A 21077-nucleotide genomic window follows, 5' to 3' on the forward strand; every position below is an offset into this window, starting at 1 on the left:
AAAGGAGGATATAAGATGAACATCAACAAAAGCAAAACAAGGATAATGGAATGTAGTCGAATTAAGTCGGGTGATGCAGAGGGAATTAGATTAGGAAATGAGACACTTAAAGTAGTAAAGGAGTTTTGCTATTTGGGGAGCAAAATAACTGATGATGGTCGAAGTAGAGAGGATATAAAATGCAGACTGGCAATGGCAAGGAAAGCGTTTCTGAAGAAGAGAAATTTGTTAACATCAAGTATAGATTTAAGTGTCAGGAAGTCGTTTCTGAAAGTATTTGTATGGAGTGTAGCCAAGTATGGAAGTGAAACATGGACAATAAATAGTTTTGACAAGAAGAGAATAGAAGCTTTTGAAATATGATGCTACAGAAGAATGTTGAAGATTACGTGGGTAGATCACGTAACTAATGAGGAGGTATTGAATAGGATTGGGGAGAAGAGAAGTTTGTGGCACAACTTGACTAGAAGAAGGGATCGGTTGGTAGGACATGTCCTGAGGCATCAAGGGATTACAAATTTAGCATTGGAGGGCAGCGTGGAGGGTAAAAATCGTAGAGGGAGACCAAGAGATGAATACACTAAGCAGATTCAGAAGGGTGTAGGTTGCAGTAGGTACTGGGGGATGAAGGAGCTTGCACAGGATAGGTTAGCATGGAGAGCTGCATCAAACCAGTCTCAGGACTGAAGACCACAACAACAACACGCTGATTCAGTATGTACAAATTAGTCGCATAAGAGCTTAAATCCCCAGTTCTCTTTTATATATCTCTACCTTTGTAGTTGTGATTCTTTTATCCAGAAGTTCTCTCCTAACTGCTGTGTTTCAGAACCATGCAGGAACATGAATATTGATGTAACCTGCACTTATTATTATGTATACTGAAGAGCCAAAGACACTGGTACACCTGCCTAATATCGTGTAGGACACCCACAAGCATGCAGAAGTGCTGCAACATGACATGGCATGGACTCGACTAATGTCTGAAGTAGTGCTGGAGGGAATTGACACCATGAATCCTGTGCAGGGCTGTCCATAAATCCATAAGAGTACGAGGGGAGTGGAGATTTCTTCTGAACAGCACATTGTAAGGCATCCCAGATATGCTCAGTAATGTTCATGTCTGGGGGGTTTGGTGCCAGCAGAAGTGTTTAAACTAAGAAGACTGTTCCTGGAGCCACTATGCAGCAATTCAGGATATCTGGGCTTCCACATTGCCCTGCTGGAATTGCCCAAGTCAGTCAGAATGCACAATGGACATGAATGGATGCAGGTGATCAGACAAGACACTTACGTACTGGTCACCTGTCAGAGTCATATCTAGATGTATCAGAGGTTCGATATCACTTCAACTTCACATGCCCCACAACATTGCAGAGCTTCCACCAGCTTGAACAGTCCCTGCTGACATGCAGGGTCCATGGACTCATGAGATTTTTTTCGTCCCCATACACATCCAGTCGATACAATCTGAAGCAAGAATCGTCTCACCAGGCAACATGTTTCCAGTAACAACAGTCCAATGTCAGTGTTGACGGGCCCAGACAAGGCATAAAGCTTTGTGTCATGCAGTCATCAGGGTACGTGAGAGGGCCTTCGGCTCCGAAAGCCCGTATTGAAGATGTTCCATTGAATGGTTCGCACGCTGACACTTGTTGATGGCCCAGCATTGAAATCTGCAGCAATTTATGGAAGGGTTGCACTTCTGTCACACTGAACGATTCTCTTCACTTGTTGTTGGTCCCGTTCTTGCAGGGTTTTTTCTTCCGGGTGCAGCAATGTCAGAGATTTGATGTTTTACCAGATTCCCGATATTCAGTACACTCGTGAAATGGCTGTATGGGAAAATCCCCACTTCTCCACCACCTCAGAGATGCTGTGTCCCATCACTCATGTGCTGACAATAACACCACATTCAAACTCACTTAAATCTTGATAACCTACCACTGTAGCAACAGTAATTGATCTAACAACTGCACTAGACACTTGTTGTCTTATAGAGTCGTTGCCAACTGCAGCACTGTATTCTGCCTGTTTACTTATCTCTGTATTTGAATACACAGCCTATACCAGTGTCTCTGGCACTTCAGTGTACAATGTCAAACTCAAATGTCATGAAAACAATGTCATGTGTAGATAAGTTTTTTATCATTTTATGCTAATGTCATTTTATGTTGATGTTCCTAATGTCTCTGTTTTATGAAGGAAGGTGGTAATCTTTACAGTGTCTTATTTCATTTTATTGTTGCAAACTGCATGTAATAATTATCACAAAAATGGTATTACTGGAACAACTTATATCTCAATAGTATCAGTTTTAATCCTTGTACACAAAATAAGATAAAATTCATGTTAATATCTTAAATTTTTACATCAGCTCCCGATACAAATGTGTATCTGTAAACAATGCCAAGTTCATTATAAATGGTACTCGGAAGGAACACCAATAATGATATCTACAAACTCAACAGTCCACAGCGGGTTAGGTATACATAAAGTAGCTATGTGTGAAAGATAGTTTACTAATAAAAAGTACTATTTATGATTGAGTCATTGCTGCTTTCTCATCCCATTGCTGTGAGCAGCTGAGCCCATGTAACACAACTCTTGCAGTGGAGATATTAAATAGATAACATGGACCACACATAGAATGTACCTGGTAACACATGTTTATCTTTGACTTGTTTGCAACAATGTGCCACTGTCCACAGTTCGGTGCTTCCTCCCACTAGTAAATGGCTTGGCTGTGTGCCACTGTTTGTACTGAACTAAATATCATGGCTACTGCTTTCAAGCCTGGTAATGTGGTAAACCATTTTATTACACAATATTTTCATCTACTGCCTACTTACTATTTTTAACTGTACTTCATAGTGTTTAATTTTTATTGTATATCAAACCAGCTATGGACTGTCCATGGAATTATAGGACTGTCAACCAGAACATATGTAGTTAGTGGGTTAAACACTGCAAGTTCTCTTTTTATTCTTTGGTCTGATTTTGTTCTGGTGACTATAACCAATAGTTGTCATATACTTTGTATTCTAATTATGTTATTTTTTTCTGATAGGCACACAGTTGCTTGGGAATAGCTACACAGCTAAAATGTCACAGTACACAAAATAAAAATAAAATGGGAATGGTGAACAGCTGACACAGGAAACATTTCTTTCAAGAAATTCATTATGGCTGTGGAACATGTGTGAACCAAATTATCGCACTGCATATAGACAGACTACATAAACACGTGGTTTCTGAAATCACAGAACAAAACTACATCCCTGAACTCATCGGCTACTAGTTCTTTATTAGATAAAACTCCAAAACTGTTTCTGTAAAGCATCAACTGGCAATTTTACACCTGTTTATTAGAATCCATGTATGGAAGTGAAAAATGGACGATAACTAGTTTAGACAAGAAGAGAATAGAAGCTTTCAAAATGTGGTGCTACAGAAGAATGCTGAAGATTAGATGGGTATATCACGTAACTAATGAGGAGGTACTGAATAGAACTGGGGAGAAGAGGAATTTGTGGTGCAAATTGACTAGAAGAAAGGATCAGTTGGTAGGACATGTTCTGGGGCATCAAGGAATCACCAGTTTAGCACCGGAGGGCAGCATGGAAGATAAAAACCATAGAGGGAGACCAAGAGATGAATACACTAAGCAGATTCAGAAGGATGTAGGTTGCAGTAGTTACTAGGAGATAAAGAAGCTTGCGCAGGATAGAGTAGTATGGAGAGCTGCATCAAACCAATCTCTGGACTGAAGACCACAACAACAACATATTACAATTCCGTGTAACAGGCTAAATGAACTCACAATCAATGTGCACAACTGTGGGAGCATCTTTTCTGCTCTGGAATGGAAAGACTTTTAATACCAGATTACAATCTGACATCATCATACTGCAGAAAACATGGGGAATGAGATGGTTTTGCAATTTTTCATAAGAACTGTGCCAAGTGTAAGGCAACTGATGTACACGATTTTTGTCTAGAGCAACATTTTGAAGCACGTGCCACTGAACTTACTGTAAATAATTCTACCTTTTTAACTGTAGATATATATATAGAGAGAGCCTTTGGAAAATCTGCCTCTTTTTGAAGCAGCTTGCATCACTTCTACTGCACCTATTTAAATGCAAAACAGGTGTCAAAGTACTTGGGGATTTCAATGTAAATTTCCTAACACAGCGGTGGGGAGATAGATCTGGAATAACTGATGTACAACTACAATTTTGCTTCACTAGTCAATTTTCCCATTAGAGTAACTCCACACTCAAGCAGCCTAATCCACAACATTTTCAGAAAACAGAGGGAAGGTGGGCAATAACATTATTAGTAAAATATTGAATTGTCTCTCTGACCATGGTGGTCAGATTTACTATTCATAATTCGAATACTTACCAGAATAAAACTGAGCACCAATGGAAAGTAGTCAGACCAATAAATGAAGAAACAATGAAGGCCTTTAAAACATGCCTGAGCACAAATCACAAAGGGACTAAAAATATCTTGTAAATGAAAATGAAAACTGTCAGTGGTAATGGAGTGGTGACAGAAAGGGAACCATGCCACACCCATTCCTAACCACGCTGGTCCTGTGCTGATGTGGGACAGAGGCACAAGCAAAAGAAGAAGATTATGAGATATTAAGCAAAGTAATCACACAACAACAAAAAATTACATTTTAGCTCCAATATCAACCAATCCTGTAATAAAATCAAAAGCAATCCAGCATATATTAAGGAGTGAGACATGTGCCAACTCTGCCACTAAAACCAAAGACATTATTGTAAATACTGATAATAAACATATAAGCAACTGAGAACTAATTGCAAAAATCTCCAGTGCCTATTTTTTAAGTACTGCTCAGCAAATAGGCTGCAGTCGCCTCTTACAAAGTGCACTGAAAATACTTATGTGAGATAAGCCTATTCCTCAAATTAGAAATGAAGTAAAGAAAACCACTGCCACTTCTAGAAGCTTGCTCAGATCAATTATGGAAAGTTGTGGCCCCACATTTATAATGCTTCTATGAATCAGAGTGTCTTCTTGCTCATACTGATGCTTGCTGTAATGAAGCCTCTCCACAAAAGGGAGAGACAAGTCACAAACTGTTGCCCCATCTCTCAATTGACCATGCTCATGAAAATTCTCAAGAAAGAACTGTATTCTAGAATTATGAGGTACCTTGAAAACTTTGACAACATTTTGGATGAGAGCTGCAGAGCAGTGAGGTGGTGGAGTCCGACTGCAGCACTGTACTCCACGGAGTCCATCAGGTATCTGTCTTTGGTCTGCTGGTGTTTATCATGTCTAACAATGACTTAGCTTTATAATGGAAGGAAACATTCCACGTGGGAAAAATTATATATAAAAACAAAGATGAGGTGACTTACCGAACAAAAGCGCTGGCAGGTCGATAGACACACAAACAAACACAAACATACACACAAAATTCAAGCTTTCGCAACAAACTGTTGCCTCATCAGGAAAGAGGGAAGGAGAGGGGAAGACGAAAGGAAGTGGGTTTTAGGGAGAGGGTAAGGAGTCATTCCAATCCCGGGAGCGGAAAGACTTACCTTAGGGGGAAAAAAGGACAGGTATACACTCGCACACACGCACATATCCATCCACACAACTTCAACATCTCTTGTGAATTACATTGCCTTGGAGTTTTGAATGGTAATTTCCATTCCTAATTAATCACGTAGTGAGAGTTGACCTGCTAGACCATGTTGCAGCTTTTATGTATTTTTCCCACGTGGAATGTTTCCTTCCATTTTTTTTAAAATATATATATATATATATATATATATATATATATATATATATATATATATATATATATTTTATTGTTGTCAGTCCAGCTAATATCCACTACATTTTAGCCTTCTCACTTTCACTATTACAAATTGGTGTCTGTATGTGTGGATGGATATGTGTGTGTGTGCGAGTGTATACCCGTCCTTTTTTCCCCCTAAGGTAAGTCTTTCCGCTCCCGGGATTGGAATGACTCCTTACCCTCTCCCTTAAAACCCACTTCCTTTCGTCTTCCCCTCTCCTTCCCTCTTTCCTGATGAGGCAACAGTTTGTTGCGAAAGCTTGAATTTTGTGTGAATGACTTAGCTTTGTCACACAAAACAAACAAGCTTATGATTTTTGCTCACTATACTAGTGTTGTGATAAATAACAGATCTCCCAATCTGGTTCAAAGTAAATTCACTGTCAATAAACCTGAGCAAAACTTATACTACCAAGTTCAGCTCCGATTACAATTTCTTGCAAGAGACAGCTACTGTACGCAACAGTCAGGAAATACAAAGGGTATACTATGCAAAATTCTTAGGCCTTAGGGTTCACTGTGAACATAATGTCCTCCACACCATAAATAAGTTGTTCTTCATTAGGACAGCCTCACATAATGGAGACATCAGTGTTAAAACATCTACTTACTTTAGGTACATCCACTCACGTGCTCTGGAATTGTCTTCTGGAGCAATTCACAAATAAAAGAAAATTCTTTACACAGAAAACTGTTGTCTGAATTATGTGCAGAATTCCTCCAGTAACCTTAACTGTAATTTTTTCTAAAAAAACTTGGGATACTTACTATAACTTACCAATACATTTATTTTATTATGAGCTTCATTGTTAACAATCCTATGCAATGCACTATGAAACCAATGAAATATACTATGATCACAATATAAGAAGGAAGGCTGACTCCCATTGTGATTTCAAAAATTTAACTTGGATGTAGAAAGGTGTATAGTATTCTAAAATTGAAACATTTAATTCACTGCCAAATAACATCAAATGTCTACATATAAACAACAAATTGTTTAAGAATAAAATAAAGATATATTTTCTTGATGAAATATTTTATCTATTAGATAGTTTTTAAACTGACATACAGACCTTTTATGCATACATTTTCATTGTTTTTTGTTATGTATTGCTGTACAACATGTGATAAGTCGTGTACAGGATGCACAAAACAGAACTGACCCAGAAAATGTATATAAGACAGAAATGGAATTGACCCTTGTTAATGAACAGGAGAACTGCCTGTCACAGAAAATGCTGGAAACCCTGATTATGATGCATTATGATGCACATCTCCCACATGCTCTGTTCTGAATACTTCACCCTGTCATTACATTTTAGTGAGTGAGAGGAGCAGAAGTGTTTAGTGACTAGTTGATTGTGACACAAAATGGTTTTCATGATAAAACACCATTCATTCACTGTCGAGTGAAGTACAATTCATGGAAAACATGTAGAGAGCTTTTTGCACAAGAATTCAAGACTAAATCTCCAGTAAACTCTGCAACGCAAAAGTTAGTGACGAAGTGGCATGAAAGACGCTCTGCAGAGAATGAAAACAATAACTATCCAAAAAGAGTTTGAACACCAGAAAAGGTTGCGCCAGTGAAGGAAAGGCTGGAACAAAGTGCAATGAAATTGTAGTGGCATTTGTCTGTGCAAAAGGGAATTAAAGAGATCTTGGTGTCAAGACATTATCAATCTCTTTCCTTGCAAATTTACTGTTGCGCATGAGCTACAGTGTCCAGACAAAATTTTAGTTGTTGAATTCTGCTGGCGGTGTCTGAGTGAAGTGGAATCATGACTTTCAGATCCTGTTCTTCATTTCTTCAGATGAGATCTGATTCAGAATCAGATCACAGAACATGTGCCATTATGCGCCACCAGAGGCAGTGCAAACTCCTAGCCATCTCAATCATTTGATCTCTCTCCCTCTGATTTTTACCTGTGTGACAAACTGAAGAATCAGATGTACACAAATAATCTTTTCACAATGGGACAGCTACAGGAGAACATCGAAAAAGATATTGCTGCTATCCCGCAGGCAGTTTGATAAATTGGCCTCAGCACTACAATCAGTGTCAATGGTGGAAATTTCCAGCATCTTCTGTGACATGCCTTATCAAAGGTGAATCCTGCAGCAGTCACATTGTAAATACTTTCTGGGCTGGTTTTATTTTGTCTTTTTAAATCTGATATAGCTTTTTTTTTTTTTTTTTTTTTAGTTTCGTGTTTTTACTTTCCCTGCAACCGTTTTGGTAAATTAACTGTGCTTTCCATTGTCAAATGTTCTTGTACTTTACATTTACATATTCTGTCTTGTTCCACATCCTGATGTCTCACACGCATTAAAGGATCAGTGAAGCATGTGTATAAATAAATAAAATAAAAACTGCTAACAGTTCCAAGATATGATTAGTCACATTATAATCAACAGTACATCATGCCCAACAACAACTGTTCACACATACATGCCTAATTTAGACGCAGAAGATCAAGAGAAAGAGAGAAAATGCAAAAGTTGCCTTTTCAGTTTTTACAAATGACCTCTAGCTGGTGCTGTGGTGAGATGTGACATTACTATTGTTTTAAAAGTTATCATCTGTGATTGTTAAAATAATACAAGCTCAAAAATTGGCCGCTTAGTTTGCATTTAAGCATTCACAGAAACAGTGTCACAAAAAATGAAAAGCTTTTGTTGCATGACTTTTTATAGTTCTTGTGATGGCCTGACACAACTCCAAAGTCTCAAACAGCTTTTTCAATTACAGTATCTATTGCCTTCAGAAAAAAGACTATGTACAATTTGGTTCCAGAATTACACCACGGTCGGGCTCCCCTTAGTGATGAATTTCGTGAATGTCGACCAAAATCAGTTGTTAGTAAAAAAGAGCGTGGTGAGTGGGGGAGGGGGGGGGGAGGGGAGGGGAGGGAAGGGGAGGAGGGAGAGAGAGAGAGAGAGAGAGAGAGAGAGAGAGAGAGAGAGAGAGAGAGAGAGAGATTGATGTCATGCATAAGACAATTGAAGAGAACTGGCAAGTGACAAGTGACATAATTTGAGACAGAACTGCTCTCGACATAGGGAAGACTGCAGTGCATTTGTTTTTGCATGAATACAAAGCTGTGAAATAATGAGTTCCCTATGGATTCTGCATAACTTTACTTAATCTCAAAAACAGATTTGCATTAACTGGTATTGTGACAAAGCAGATGGATTATTTTTCATCTGTTTTTTTTTTTTTTTTTTTTTTTTTTTTTTTTTCTCCCCCTCTCCTCCCCTTTTTGTCATTGTCTTCTATATTGCCCTTTATATAGCTTGTCGACAGTACCTAAAGACCTCAAACATGAACCTAGGACTCCTTTTGGTTATTCTGAATTGATTGGTATAATTAGTTTAACTAATAACCATACCAATTATGAAATATCAGTAATTTAAAGTTATGTTGTCATTGTTCATATGTAAACATGGACAAGATTAATGACTTCCTGATAAAATAGATGAAAAGACTGTACATATGTCTAAAGTGTTCAAACAATCAGTGACAAAATATGTTAGCAATGCATACCCTCATTTAATTTTGAAGTAATTAAGATATTTAGTTAAAACATTGCTACTGAAATAGAATCACATATTTAGGCAAACTAACTAGCATAATTCAATACAAATTATTACTCTGAAAATTCATGTTCCAACAACTCTTCATCTGCTATTCAGTTATTCAGAAATGTTAATCTTTAACTGTAAGTGGTGAACATCTAGTAAACAATAATAGATAAATTCAGTTTTAAATATTATAAACTTATATAAGGAGCAGGATGGAAGCCTTATTAGTTCAGCTGAAAGTCATGCTGCTGTGATTTTGACTAGAGCAACATCTTTGTCTACCAGTATGAGGAAATGTACTATGGTCGATTGTAGTACAGATTACAAGTGGGAAAATTACCATGTTTTATCTACATTTTGCATTCTGGAGCTGGTTCAACAATTTAGCGACTGTTTTAAGAGATTAATTGGACCATGAATGTGTAATTATTCTAATAGGCTGCATTAAACTTTAATAATGGTTATAACCAACTGTGACAGACCAGGAACAGTGTTATTTTCAAAATTGATACCTACTGTGTGCATTTTATTCATTCTGAAATGATTATCTGTTTGAAAGGACTGTAATGAGTGACTTGTGCACTGACTGTGTTAATTATTTACTTGCCATATGTGAATAATTGTGTTTAATTACAACATTATTACGTTACATCTACATCAGCATTTATACTCCGCAAGCCACCCAACAGTGTGTGGCGGAGGGCACTTTACATGCCACTGTCATCACCTCCCTTTCCCGTTCCAGTCGCGTATGGTTCGCGGGAAGAATGACTGCCGGAAAGCCTCCGTGTGTGCTTGAATCTCTCTAATTTTACATTCATCACCTCCTCGGGAGGTATAAGTAGGGGGAAGCAATATATTTGATACCTCATCCAGAAACACACCCTCTCGAAACCTGGACAGCAAGCTACACCATTATGCAGAGTGCCTCTCTTGCAGAGTCTGACACTTGAGTTTGCTAAACATCTCCGTAATGCTATCACGCTTACCAAATAAACCTGTGATGAAACGCGCCGCTCTTGTTTGAATCTTCTCTATCTCCTCTGTCAACCCGACTGCATTTGAACAATATTGCTGGACATCAACTGCATGTAGTATATAGTTACATGTTTATCTGTACATAATTAAAATAGACAAGCTTTGAACTGGTCATAAACAGTAGTTAATTCATCATCCAATTGCAATTAAAGCATATGAACTCCAATTTTTGATGTGGAATACATTATTGGCGGAAAACTGTTCTCATCATCAATATTTCAGCCAGTTTCAATAGAGGCACTGCTACCAACATTAACTGTGCAGATAAAAAAGCATAATATATAGTGTTAGGAAATGCTGAATGTAAAAAGATATGTTATATCTGTGTAGAATATTCTAAAAGGATGAGGAGCAAGATGAATTAAAAGCAACAACACTGTGTTTGTTCAAGAAGCAATTCCAAGAAAACAATTGCCTGTTTCTTTGGTTACCTTGGACATGTCATAAGTTGTTTAAGAGGATCAAAGAACAGTTAATGCTGATTGTGTTGTATCATAATTTTTGCCACAAATTATCAACAACACAAGAAAACATGACCGAAAACAACAATGCCAGCTGTGACACAGCATGCCAGAGACTTGATTATTTGATGGAGAAAAACATCAAATGAGCATTGCTGTATTTACCTGATTTATTACCTAATAACTTCATATTATGTCAATCAGAAAATGTGTGGATGGTGATTTTCATCATCTTGGGCAGATGTAGACTCCTTGTAAAACCATGTTTTTGAGGTACCAACATAACACTGAAGACAGTGATTTCAGAACTGGTTTGAAGGCATGCAAAAATGTATAAATTTTCAAAATGAATGTTTCCCGTCTATGAACCACAGACATAACTGTGGTGAGGTGTCTTGTGTGCCTCATAGATACAGACAGCCATACAGTAGCTGCAACTCAATCAGGGGGATACTGCGGAGAGGCAAACTAATGCATGGTTTCTGAAAAGGGGCAGCAGCTTCTTCAGTGGTTGCAGGGCCTACAGTCTGTATGACTGACTGATGTGGCCTTGTATCATTAGCCAATCCAGCATTACTATGTTGGTACAGGAGAAGTCTCAAAGCAAGATGAAACTGAAGCTCTTATATTTCCCAAATACATGCAGCTCTGCTGCATGACTAAACAATGATGATATCATCTTGGATAAAATATTTCGGAGAAAAAATAGTCCTCATTTGGATCTCCAGGAGGCAACACTGCACAAAGATTTTGTCGTCAGGAAAAACAAAACAGACTTCCTAGAGGTCAGAGCATGGAATGCTACAGCCCTTAATTAGGTGGGTAGGTTAGATAATTAAAATACAGAAAGTGCAATGTTGAAGTTAGATATAGTAGGAATTACTTAAGTGTAGTGATAGGAAGAACAGGTCTTCAGGTCAGGTGAGAGCAGGGTTCAAATACACAATATAACATGGGTGCAGATGTAAGTCTAACAATGAATAACAAAATAAGAATGCAAGTAAGCTACCATGAACTGTATTGTGAACAGGTCATCATAGCCAAGACGGACACGAACCCAACACCCACCACAATAGTACAGGTTTATATGCTTACTAGCTCCATACACGATGGAGAGATCACAACAATATGTGATGAGATACACAATCTTGAATATGGCTGTCAATAGCAACTTTGAATACCTTCAGTTGATAAAATAAATAGCCAACTGGCTGCCAGAAGTTTGTGTATTTAAACTTGACCTAGATTTTGATACTACTAAGAGTATCTTCTTCACAGGTATACGCTGTTATATTGTTTACATTAAAACACATTACATGAATCGTGCGCTAAGTATGCATAACTAGAATTAAAATGTCCATTGAAAATGGAAAGCTGAGACAGGTATGGCTGTTGAATAGAGCCAAACATTCATGTTATTTGGGTCTTACACTAACACTTCCAGGTCCCCTACAGCTATCATTATCTGGACTGGATGGAGAGGCCAGTTAAAGAAAGAATCTTAGGTGCATATCACACAAAGTAAGCTACCTGGGTAGCAGACTTTGATACGTAGTGCACCTCTGACCCATTTAGGAGGACCGTGCAGTTCTCAACCCTATGGCACAACTCTAGGAACTCACAACCTCCTCTGTCACAGAACATTTGAAGTCACTGGTTCAGGACTTCTTCTCAGCTCAGAACTAGGTAGCCTGCAGACTATGCTGCAGAAAGTGAGCTTTTCTGATACACCATTGATCCAAATATGACCTTGGAACAGAAATCGTTGAGCCCCCCCCCCCTCCCCTCCATCAAGTTGTGTAACAATTTACAACTGGTTGCATCCTATTCCCTCAATATCTGCTGCAACAGCCTCTCACATCCTCTGATTTAGACAAAGCTTTGGAAGGCTTACGATGAAACAAGGCAGAAGGAACAGGAAACATTCATTTAGAAATTACACAATCACTGAGGAAAGTGGCAGCCATTCAATTCTTTATGTTAATGTGTAGAATATATGTGTTTGGTGACATACCACTGAACTTTTGGAAATAATCATCTATGCAATCCTGTAGGTAGCCAAAGCAAATTAATGCGAGAACTATCACACTATAAATTTTTAACAACTCATGCAACAAGTCTCTGACAAAAAGAATATACAAAGAAGTGAATAAGAAAATAGAGAAATAATTTGTCTTTATGAAGAGTAAAGATACCAGAGAGGCATTTATTACATTGTGCTTGACAATGTAGGCAAAATTTAAGAAAAAAACAAGATACTTCATGCCATTTATTGGCCTAAAAAAAGCCACTCAGCAATGTAAAATGCCATATGTTTTAAATTAGCAGAAAATTAGTTATAAGCTATAGGGAAAGATGAATAATACACAATATTTACAAGAGAGGACAATAAGGATGAATGACCAGGAGAAATGGAAATGAGCGTTTGGTGTCATTGGCCGGGAGGCCCCTTGCGGGGCAGGTCCAGCCATCTTGGTGCACATCTTATTACATTTGACGCCACACTGGGCAACCTGCGTGCCGGATGGGGACGAAATGACGATGGAGACAACACAACACCCAGTCCCTGAGTGGAGAAAATCTCTGACCCAGGCGGGAATCGAACCCAAGCCTGGAGGACAGCTATCGGGGGGTCGGGGGAGTGGCAGACAATGACCAGGAGGAAAGAAGTGCTCAGATTAAAATGCAGCCAAAGGGAGCATGCAGTCTTTCTCCTCTGCTGTTCAGCCTGAAAGTGAGGAGGAACTACATTACCTGTAGAATGGGATGAATGGCCTAATGAACACAGAATATGGATTGAGAGTGAACCAAAGAAACACAAAAGCAATAAGTAGCAAATATGAGATTACAATAAACTTACGATGAAAATTGTGACTAACCAGTAGACAAAGCCAAGGAATTCTGGTGCCTTGGAAGCAAAATAATGTACATTGGAGAAAGCAAGGAGGACACAACAATCAGTCTACAACATCGATATAAGGCATTCATCGCTACGAAAAGTTTACTAACATCAAATATAGGACTTACCTGGAGGAAGACTTTTCTGAGAATGTACACTTGTGTCCAAAATTAAAGCAACAAACCACTATTTCCCTGTCTTGTGTCTAATTCATGATATAATCATAAAAAATGTCAACAGATGGCTGTGCCACTCTGTTCTGCCCAGAAGATGGCATTCCAGTTAATGGACAACAATGTCAACGATGACGTCAGAACACCTATGAAACGGGGTAATGTTTGTCGGGTAGTCCCACATCCACAATCGCTGTGTATACATTCACGGACAGTGCAGTATGGCACAAAGAAGATTCCTACCAGACTCTCTGCCTCTAGAGGGCCATAAGAAGAGTGTAAGCAGGGAAGCTACAAACTGATGTGGTCCAAAGGCTTAATGTGAATCGTTCTGTTGTTTCTCGGGCGTGGCAAGAATTTATGGAGACCAAAACAGTATCTCAAAGACCAGAACAGGGCCAACTACATGTGACATCAAAAAGAGAGGACCGTTACTTGGTTCTAAGGGCACGACAGTACCATCTTAGTACTGCACAGCAACTAGCATCTGCCCTCACAGACTTCACTTGACATGTTGTATCGAGACAAATGGTGTACAGAAGCTTCAGCAGAGTAGCCTTTATTGCCAGAGACCTAATTAACAGTATAATCATACAAAATGTCAACAGATGATTGTATGGTCATGTTCTGCACAGAAGATGGCATTCCAGTTAATGTGTCTTCACAGGACGAAACATCTAGATTGGAGTCATCAAATTGCCACCTGGATAGTCAAACAGCGGGCCAATGTTCTATTCACAGCTGAGTCCCGATTTGGTCTGGAGAGTAATTCTCAACACATTCACAACTGGAGCGAATGTGGAACACGATTTCAGATTCCAAATATTGTGGAAAGAGACCAATATCGAGCAGGATCCTAAACAGCATGGTCAGGGGTTATGTTGACTACTCGAACATCTCTCCATGCAATTGTACAGGTGAATGGAAAAGGTTTAACTATTGTCATGTATCACGGCGAGATCTTGGGACCTCATGAGCAGCTGTTACAAGGTGGTGTGAGCCCAGAATTTGTAGCGATGGACAATAACGCTCAACCTCATGGAGTACGGGGTGGTTGATGTTTTCTTGGAATGGAAGATACTGCATGCATTGCATGACCTGCTGGCTCTCCCAATTTTAATCCCCTTGAGCATGTCTGAAATACACTAGGGATACAGTTTGCATCACTTCAGCATCCACCAACCATTCTCCAAGACTTGCGAGCAGCTCTGCAGGAAGAATGGGCATTATTGCCTCAACATGAGATTGATGACATCACTCACGGCATGCCCTGTCATTGTCAGACCTGTATTGCTGCCACAGGTGATCACACCCCATGCTGAGCACATTAACCAGTTGCCGGAATGTGTGTGTGTAAATCTGTTAAACTGGAAAAAAAGAAGAACATTATGCAAGTTGCAGTTGTTTAGGTTCTGTGTTATTTACATTGTTTCTACTTTACTATCACCTGTTTATGCTGTTTTGTGGCAACTGTGGTGTCACCGCCAGACACCACACTTGCTAGGTGGTAGCTTTAAATCGGCCGCGGTCCATTAGTACATGTCGGACCCGCGTGTCGCCACTGTGTGATCGCAGACCGAGCGCCACCACAAGGCAGGTCTCGAGATACGGAATAGGACTCGCCCCAGTTGTACGGACGACATTGCTAGCGACTACACTGACGAAGCATCGCTCATTAGCCGAGCAGATAGTTAGAATAGCCTTCAGCTAAGTCCATGGCTACGACCTAGCAAGGCGCCATTAGCCTTACATAGCAATTGATAGTTTGATAGTTATCGTATGAAATGTCTCATCAAGAACGCTGTATACAAATGGTGGATTAAAGTTAAGTATTCCAGCAGCTACGTACTTTTCTTTATAGCATTCATAAGTATCCTGTTTCAGGCCATCAAGTCCGCCTGCTTGCTTAATGGACGCCTCCCTTAAATAATGTGCGTAGTGTTGGCAATCTGTCAACACTACAGCAACCTTACACAATTTCTGCTTGTTGCTTTAATTTTGGGCACCAGTGTATGTTTGGGGCACAGCAGCATATGGGAGTGGATCATGCATGGGCTTTGGGATTAATGGCAAAGATGCAAGTTCAAGCAACGAGATGTGGTGGAGGAGAAAGATGCTGAAAAGTAAGTGGTCCGATAAGACAAAAAATTGGGAGTTTCTCCACAGAATTAATGAGGAATGAAAAATGTGGAAAAGACCTGACTTATAGAAGGGACAGAACAAAATTATAGAGGGGGGAAAAAGCTGTGGGGGAAGGCTGAGATTGGAATATATTCAATAAATATGGAACTGACTCTAAATTATGAAAAGTGTGATGTCATCCACATGAATTCATTAAATTTCAGTCATGTCAATTCAACTATTTACCTAGGAATGACAATTACAAATTACTTAAATTGTAACAGTCACACAGATATTGTTGTGGGCAAGGCAACCAAAGACTGCATTTTATTGGCAGAACACTTAGAAAATGCAATAAATCCACTGAAGAGACTGACTACAATACAAAATAGCAGAAATCAGAGCTCACACGAAGAGATTTAAGTGTTTGTTTCTCCTGCATGCTGTTCAAGAGTGGAGTGATAGAGAAACAGTCCGTCCTCTGCTAGAGTATTGCTGTGCAGCATGGGATTCTTACAATATAAGATTGATAGAGGACATCAAAAAAATACAAAGAAAGGCAGATTGTTTTGTCCTATCGTGAAATAGGGGACAGAGTGTTATGAGTATGACACATGAGTTGGGGTGGCAATCATTAAAACAAAGGTATTTTTCAATGTGGCAAGATCTTTCCACAAAATTTAGATCACCAACTTATAAATGTGAAAATATTTTGTTGATGCCAACCTACATATGAGAAATAATCATTGTAATAAAATAGGAGCAATCAGAGCTCTCAGGAGAGATTTAAGTATTTGTTTCTCCAGCATGCTGTTTGAGAGTGGATAGCGGAGAAATAGTGAAAAAGTGGTTTGATGAACCCTCTGCCACGCTCTTAAGTGTGAATTGCATACCAGTCATGTGGGTAAAGATTAACTGAGGACGTCATGTGAAACTAGTCATCTGTGTTGAAGAGATTGGTACAGGAGAGGAAGTCATAGTAGGCTCCAACAAACTAGTCAGAAAAAAAAAGTATCGCACCCTTGGCTCACATGTAAAGTACATTGAAATGTTTCAAGGAATCAGCTTCGATTTCATCTTTACACATAAAAATTCAGCCTGTGTATGTTTGTGCTCGCAAAACTCAAAGAATAGTTGGTTGATGGCTTTGAAATTTTGGCATAACATTGCATGTGAATAAACACATATTTTATGGGCTTATTTTGGAAATATATGTGCTATATAAATAGAGAAGGAGTATATGATGTATACTCAAGTCACACACATTTTAGAAATGTTTGCTTTCTCTTTTCTTCCTTTTCCATTTAACCACACTAAGCCACAGCAATGCGTGGCTGGGTACAGCTACTGGATGCATAAAAAACTAGGGTTTTAGAAAATGTACAATACCATTTATAAAATTTAAGACTAAACTAACACTCTGACTGAAGATCAGATGAATATGGCAGTGAGAACTTCATAGGTGTTCAGTAATTTATAAGTGATAGACAAGTATTCAACAACAAAACTGATGTGTGCAACAATATAAGGACCAGATAGATTGATACTTACCATAAAGATAACATATAAGTTGCAGACAGGCATAATGAGAAGACTCTTAAACATTAGCTTTTGGCCAAAGTCCTCATCAGGCAAAAAAAAAAAACACACACACACACACACACACACACACATTCATTCACACACACAAGCACATCTCACACACATGACTGCCATCTGCAGCAGCTCGGACGACAATATAACTGTCACACTGAATAGCAGCAACAGTCTGGAGGGGGCAGAGAAAGGGAAGGGATAGCAGGGTATGGGGGCGGGAGGGGGAGGAGAGAAGAGCATTCTAGTCCGAGCTGCCAGAGATGGCGGTCATCTGTGTGTGTGTGTGTGTGTGTGTGTGTGTGTGTGTGTGTGTGTGTGGGCGCGCGCGTGCGTGTGTGTTTTTTCATTTATGATGAATGCTTTGGCCGAAAGCTAATGCGCACATGTCTTTTTGTTGTGCCTGTCTGCAAGTTAACAGGTCATCTTTACAGAAAATAGCAATCTATCTTTTCCTTATATTGTTTGTTGATATTCAGACCTGGAGATTCCATTGTTTGAAAACTGGTGTGTTCTATTGATGACCTGTAGTCTTCAAATTGGTCAGTTATGCAGCATGAATTCTGAATATATTGTGCATGTCCTTGACAACTATATGACTTACCTATCTGCTTACGGTACTGTTCCACAGGTGTGGACCCAGTACTATCATGTCTCGAGCGTGCCATGGATATGGTACCTGCAACACTACAAAAAATATTATTGTGTAGTGTAGAAGTTATGCAGTGAAATTTAACAAGAACAAGCCTTCCTTCTCCCAACCTCTCCCTCTCTCTTTCATTCATTCTTTCACTTATTAATCACTTTGCATAGACCTTATCAGGAATAAAAACCTTCAAGGATGTGGAAAAAATCAGATTAGATATTAGCAATTGCAAAGTACATAGTTAACTACCCACATGCATTTACTCAGGCAAAATTTAATACAATTAAATCGGAAGGTACACCACTACCCGGCAGGTCCAAAAATTATTATAACATCAACTTTGACATCTCCTCCTACCCCTAACATTATATATGTATGTGCATGAATGTGTGTGTGTGTGTGTGTGTGTTTGTTTTAGAGAGAGAGAGAGAGAGGGAGGGAGGGTGAGAGAGAGAGAGATGGGTGGGGGAAATGTGAGCATATGTAATTAAATTAAGTATAAATCATTATGTGTAAGAAAGATTAATGAGAAAACAATCCTGTACATGGTCAGCATGATGCCATTGGTTTCCTGATATGTTGTATTATAACTGACAAGTAACTAATTCATATATAAATTACACATACTGCCTGCGGAGAACACAGTAACTGTCACATAAACAAAATTCTTTTATGGTTTTCCCAGGATTGAGTCACACAAATGGTAACATGACAAGTTTTGACATCTTAGAAAGTCATCATCAAATGATATGAATACTGATTCACTCCACATTATAGTGAGAGATCACAATTATAATCCATGGAATATGCAAATAAATCAACAGTATGTTTTCCAGCCTCTCAGTAATTTCCAGTGTGCATCTGTCCATGGTTCACTGTGCAACCCTGAGGGTTTGAAAGGCTTTCTTATTAAAAGTTTATGTCTCGCTGCCGTAAGTTAAAATTGGCAATGCACACTGATAATAATCTTCCTCTTTCAGATACATTAGAAGTTTTGTTTTGAAAACCTTACACAGTTTACAAAAACATTCCAGACCATTTTTATTGTTCTGTTTATTTATTTTGCTGGCCATGAGGTCACTGTTTTCAATTGTTTTGAGTGCAGAAACACACCAACTAACAAAATATGAACTATTTTCTATTTGATATACTAGTCAAGCATTATTTGACTCTTACTACAATTGATTTCCAGGCCCCTTTCTCCATTTAGTTGTAATTCATTTTTGAAGGACATGTACACTAAAAGCAAACATATGATATCATTAAAATTCAGGTGAGCCAGATATGTTCAGGTGCCACAAAACTTCATCATTTTCCCAGTTTAAGGAACTGAAAATTTCTTCTGCACAGTTTTGGTGACGATATATCTCCTTTCCTGGCTCCTCTTTCAAGTTTGACTTTTGCACTACCATTGTGGAATCTAATACAAGTTGTATAGGTTCTTCAGTGTAGGTATGCACATGTCCGCAGCTCGTGGTCTTGCGGTAGCGTTCTCGCTACCCGCGCATGGGATCCCGGGTTTGATTCCTGGCAGGGTCAGGGATTTTCCCTGCCTCGAGATGACTGGGTGTTGTATCGTCTTCATCATCATCATCATCATCATCATCATTCATCCTCATTACGGTTGGAGGAAGGCAATAGCAAACCACCTCCGCTAGGACCTTGCCTAGTAGGGCAGTGTGGTTCTCCCACATCGTCCCCTACGCACCTCGGAGAATGGGACCTCCATCATAGGTATGCACATATGCTGAATAAGTGACTTATTTCTAAAACATAGTTGGGACATACGAGGTGGAATCCAAAATTTTAGGGACTTGTGCTGCCATCTGGAAAGTAGGAGTAGTAGATCTTTGCAACGCTAGGTGGTGAAAGCTGCATATCTGATGAGTCAAGGTGCGGAGTGGCATTCAGCTGGGAGGACGTGTTGTGTGTCCACAGTGATTTCTGTAATACTCTGTGTTTGGTGTGTGGTGATTTTACAATGGATCCACGAACAGAACAGCGCGTGTGTATCAAATTCTGTGCAAATCTCAGGAAAAGTGCTATGGAGACCCTGGCAATGATTCAACAAGTGTTTGAGGGACACAGCATGAGCCACACACGTATGTTTGAGTGGCATGCTCGGTTCAGGGCCAGCCGTACAGACGTCAAAGATGATGCTCACACTGGAAGACCCATTAGCCGCACAACGCCATACATTGTTTCCAAAGTTCAACAATTGGTTTGTGTGGATCAACGTCGAACCATTCAAGACCTTGCGGATGAAGTGGGTATTGGTTATGGGAAATGTCAACGAATGTTGATTGATGAATTGGGTATGCATCGTGTCGCCACAAAATTTGTGCCAAGGATCTTGATTGCTGATCAGAAGGCACAGCATGTTGAAGTGTGCACGGACATTCGTTAGACCTCATCTGATGATCCAACCTTCTTGTCAGGGGTTATCATCGGCAACGAGAGCTCGATTTATGATTATGACCCAGAGACAAAGCAACAATCGTCCCAGTGGAAGAGCCCGGGCTCTCCAAGGCCCAAAAAAGAGAGACAGGTGAAGAGCAAAGTGACGAGCATGATCATCATTTTCTTTGATACCAAGGGAATTGTGCACAAAGAATTTGTCCCACCCAACCAAACAATGAATTCTACGTACTACTGTGACATTTTCCGACAGCTCCGTGAAAACCTGCGGTGACAATGGCCCGCATCA

At 39.3% G+C, this 21077-nt stretch overlaps 1 protein-coding gene across 6 annotated transcripts in view; it reads right to left on the reverse strand.

Annotated features, from left to right (window-relative positions):
• Positions 1–21077, reverse strand: part of LOC124619824 (triple QxxK/R motif-containing protein-like) — a 52089-nt gene that overhangs the window by 22506 nt on the left and 8506 nt on the right. For all 6 annotated transcript variants that reach the window (XR_006980138.1, XM_047146434.1, XM_047146433.1 and 3 more), the window contains one exon: positions 18329–18411. Coding sequence is in view for 5 of the 6 variants with exons in the window: in XM_047146429.1 (XP_047002385.1) it covers positions 18329–18411 (83 nt within the window). In the remaining variant the exon portion in view is untranslated. The remainder of the gene's footprint in view (positions 1–18328; positions 18412–21077) is intronic.

This window comes from Schistocerca americana, chromosome 6 (assembly GCF_021461395.2).
Source record: "Schistocerca americana isolate TAMUIC-IGC-003095 chromosome 6, iqSchAmer2.1, whole genome shotgun sequence".
In the NCBI taxonomy this organism is placed as follows: domain Eukaryota; kingdom Metazoa; phylum Arthropoda; class Insecta; order Orthoptera; family Acrididae; genus Schistocerca; species Schistocerca americana.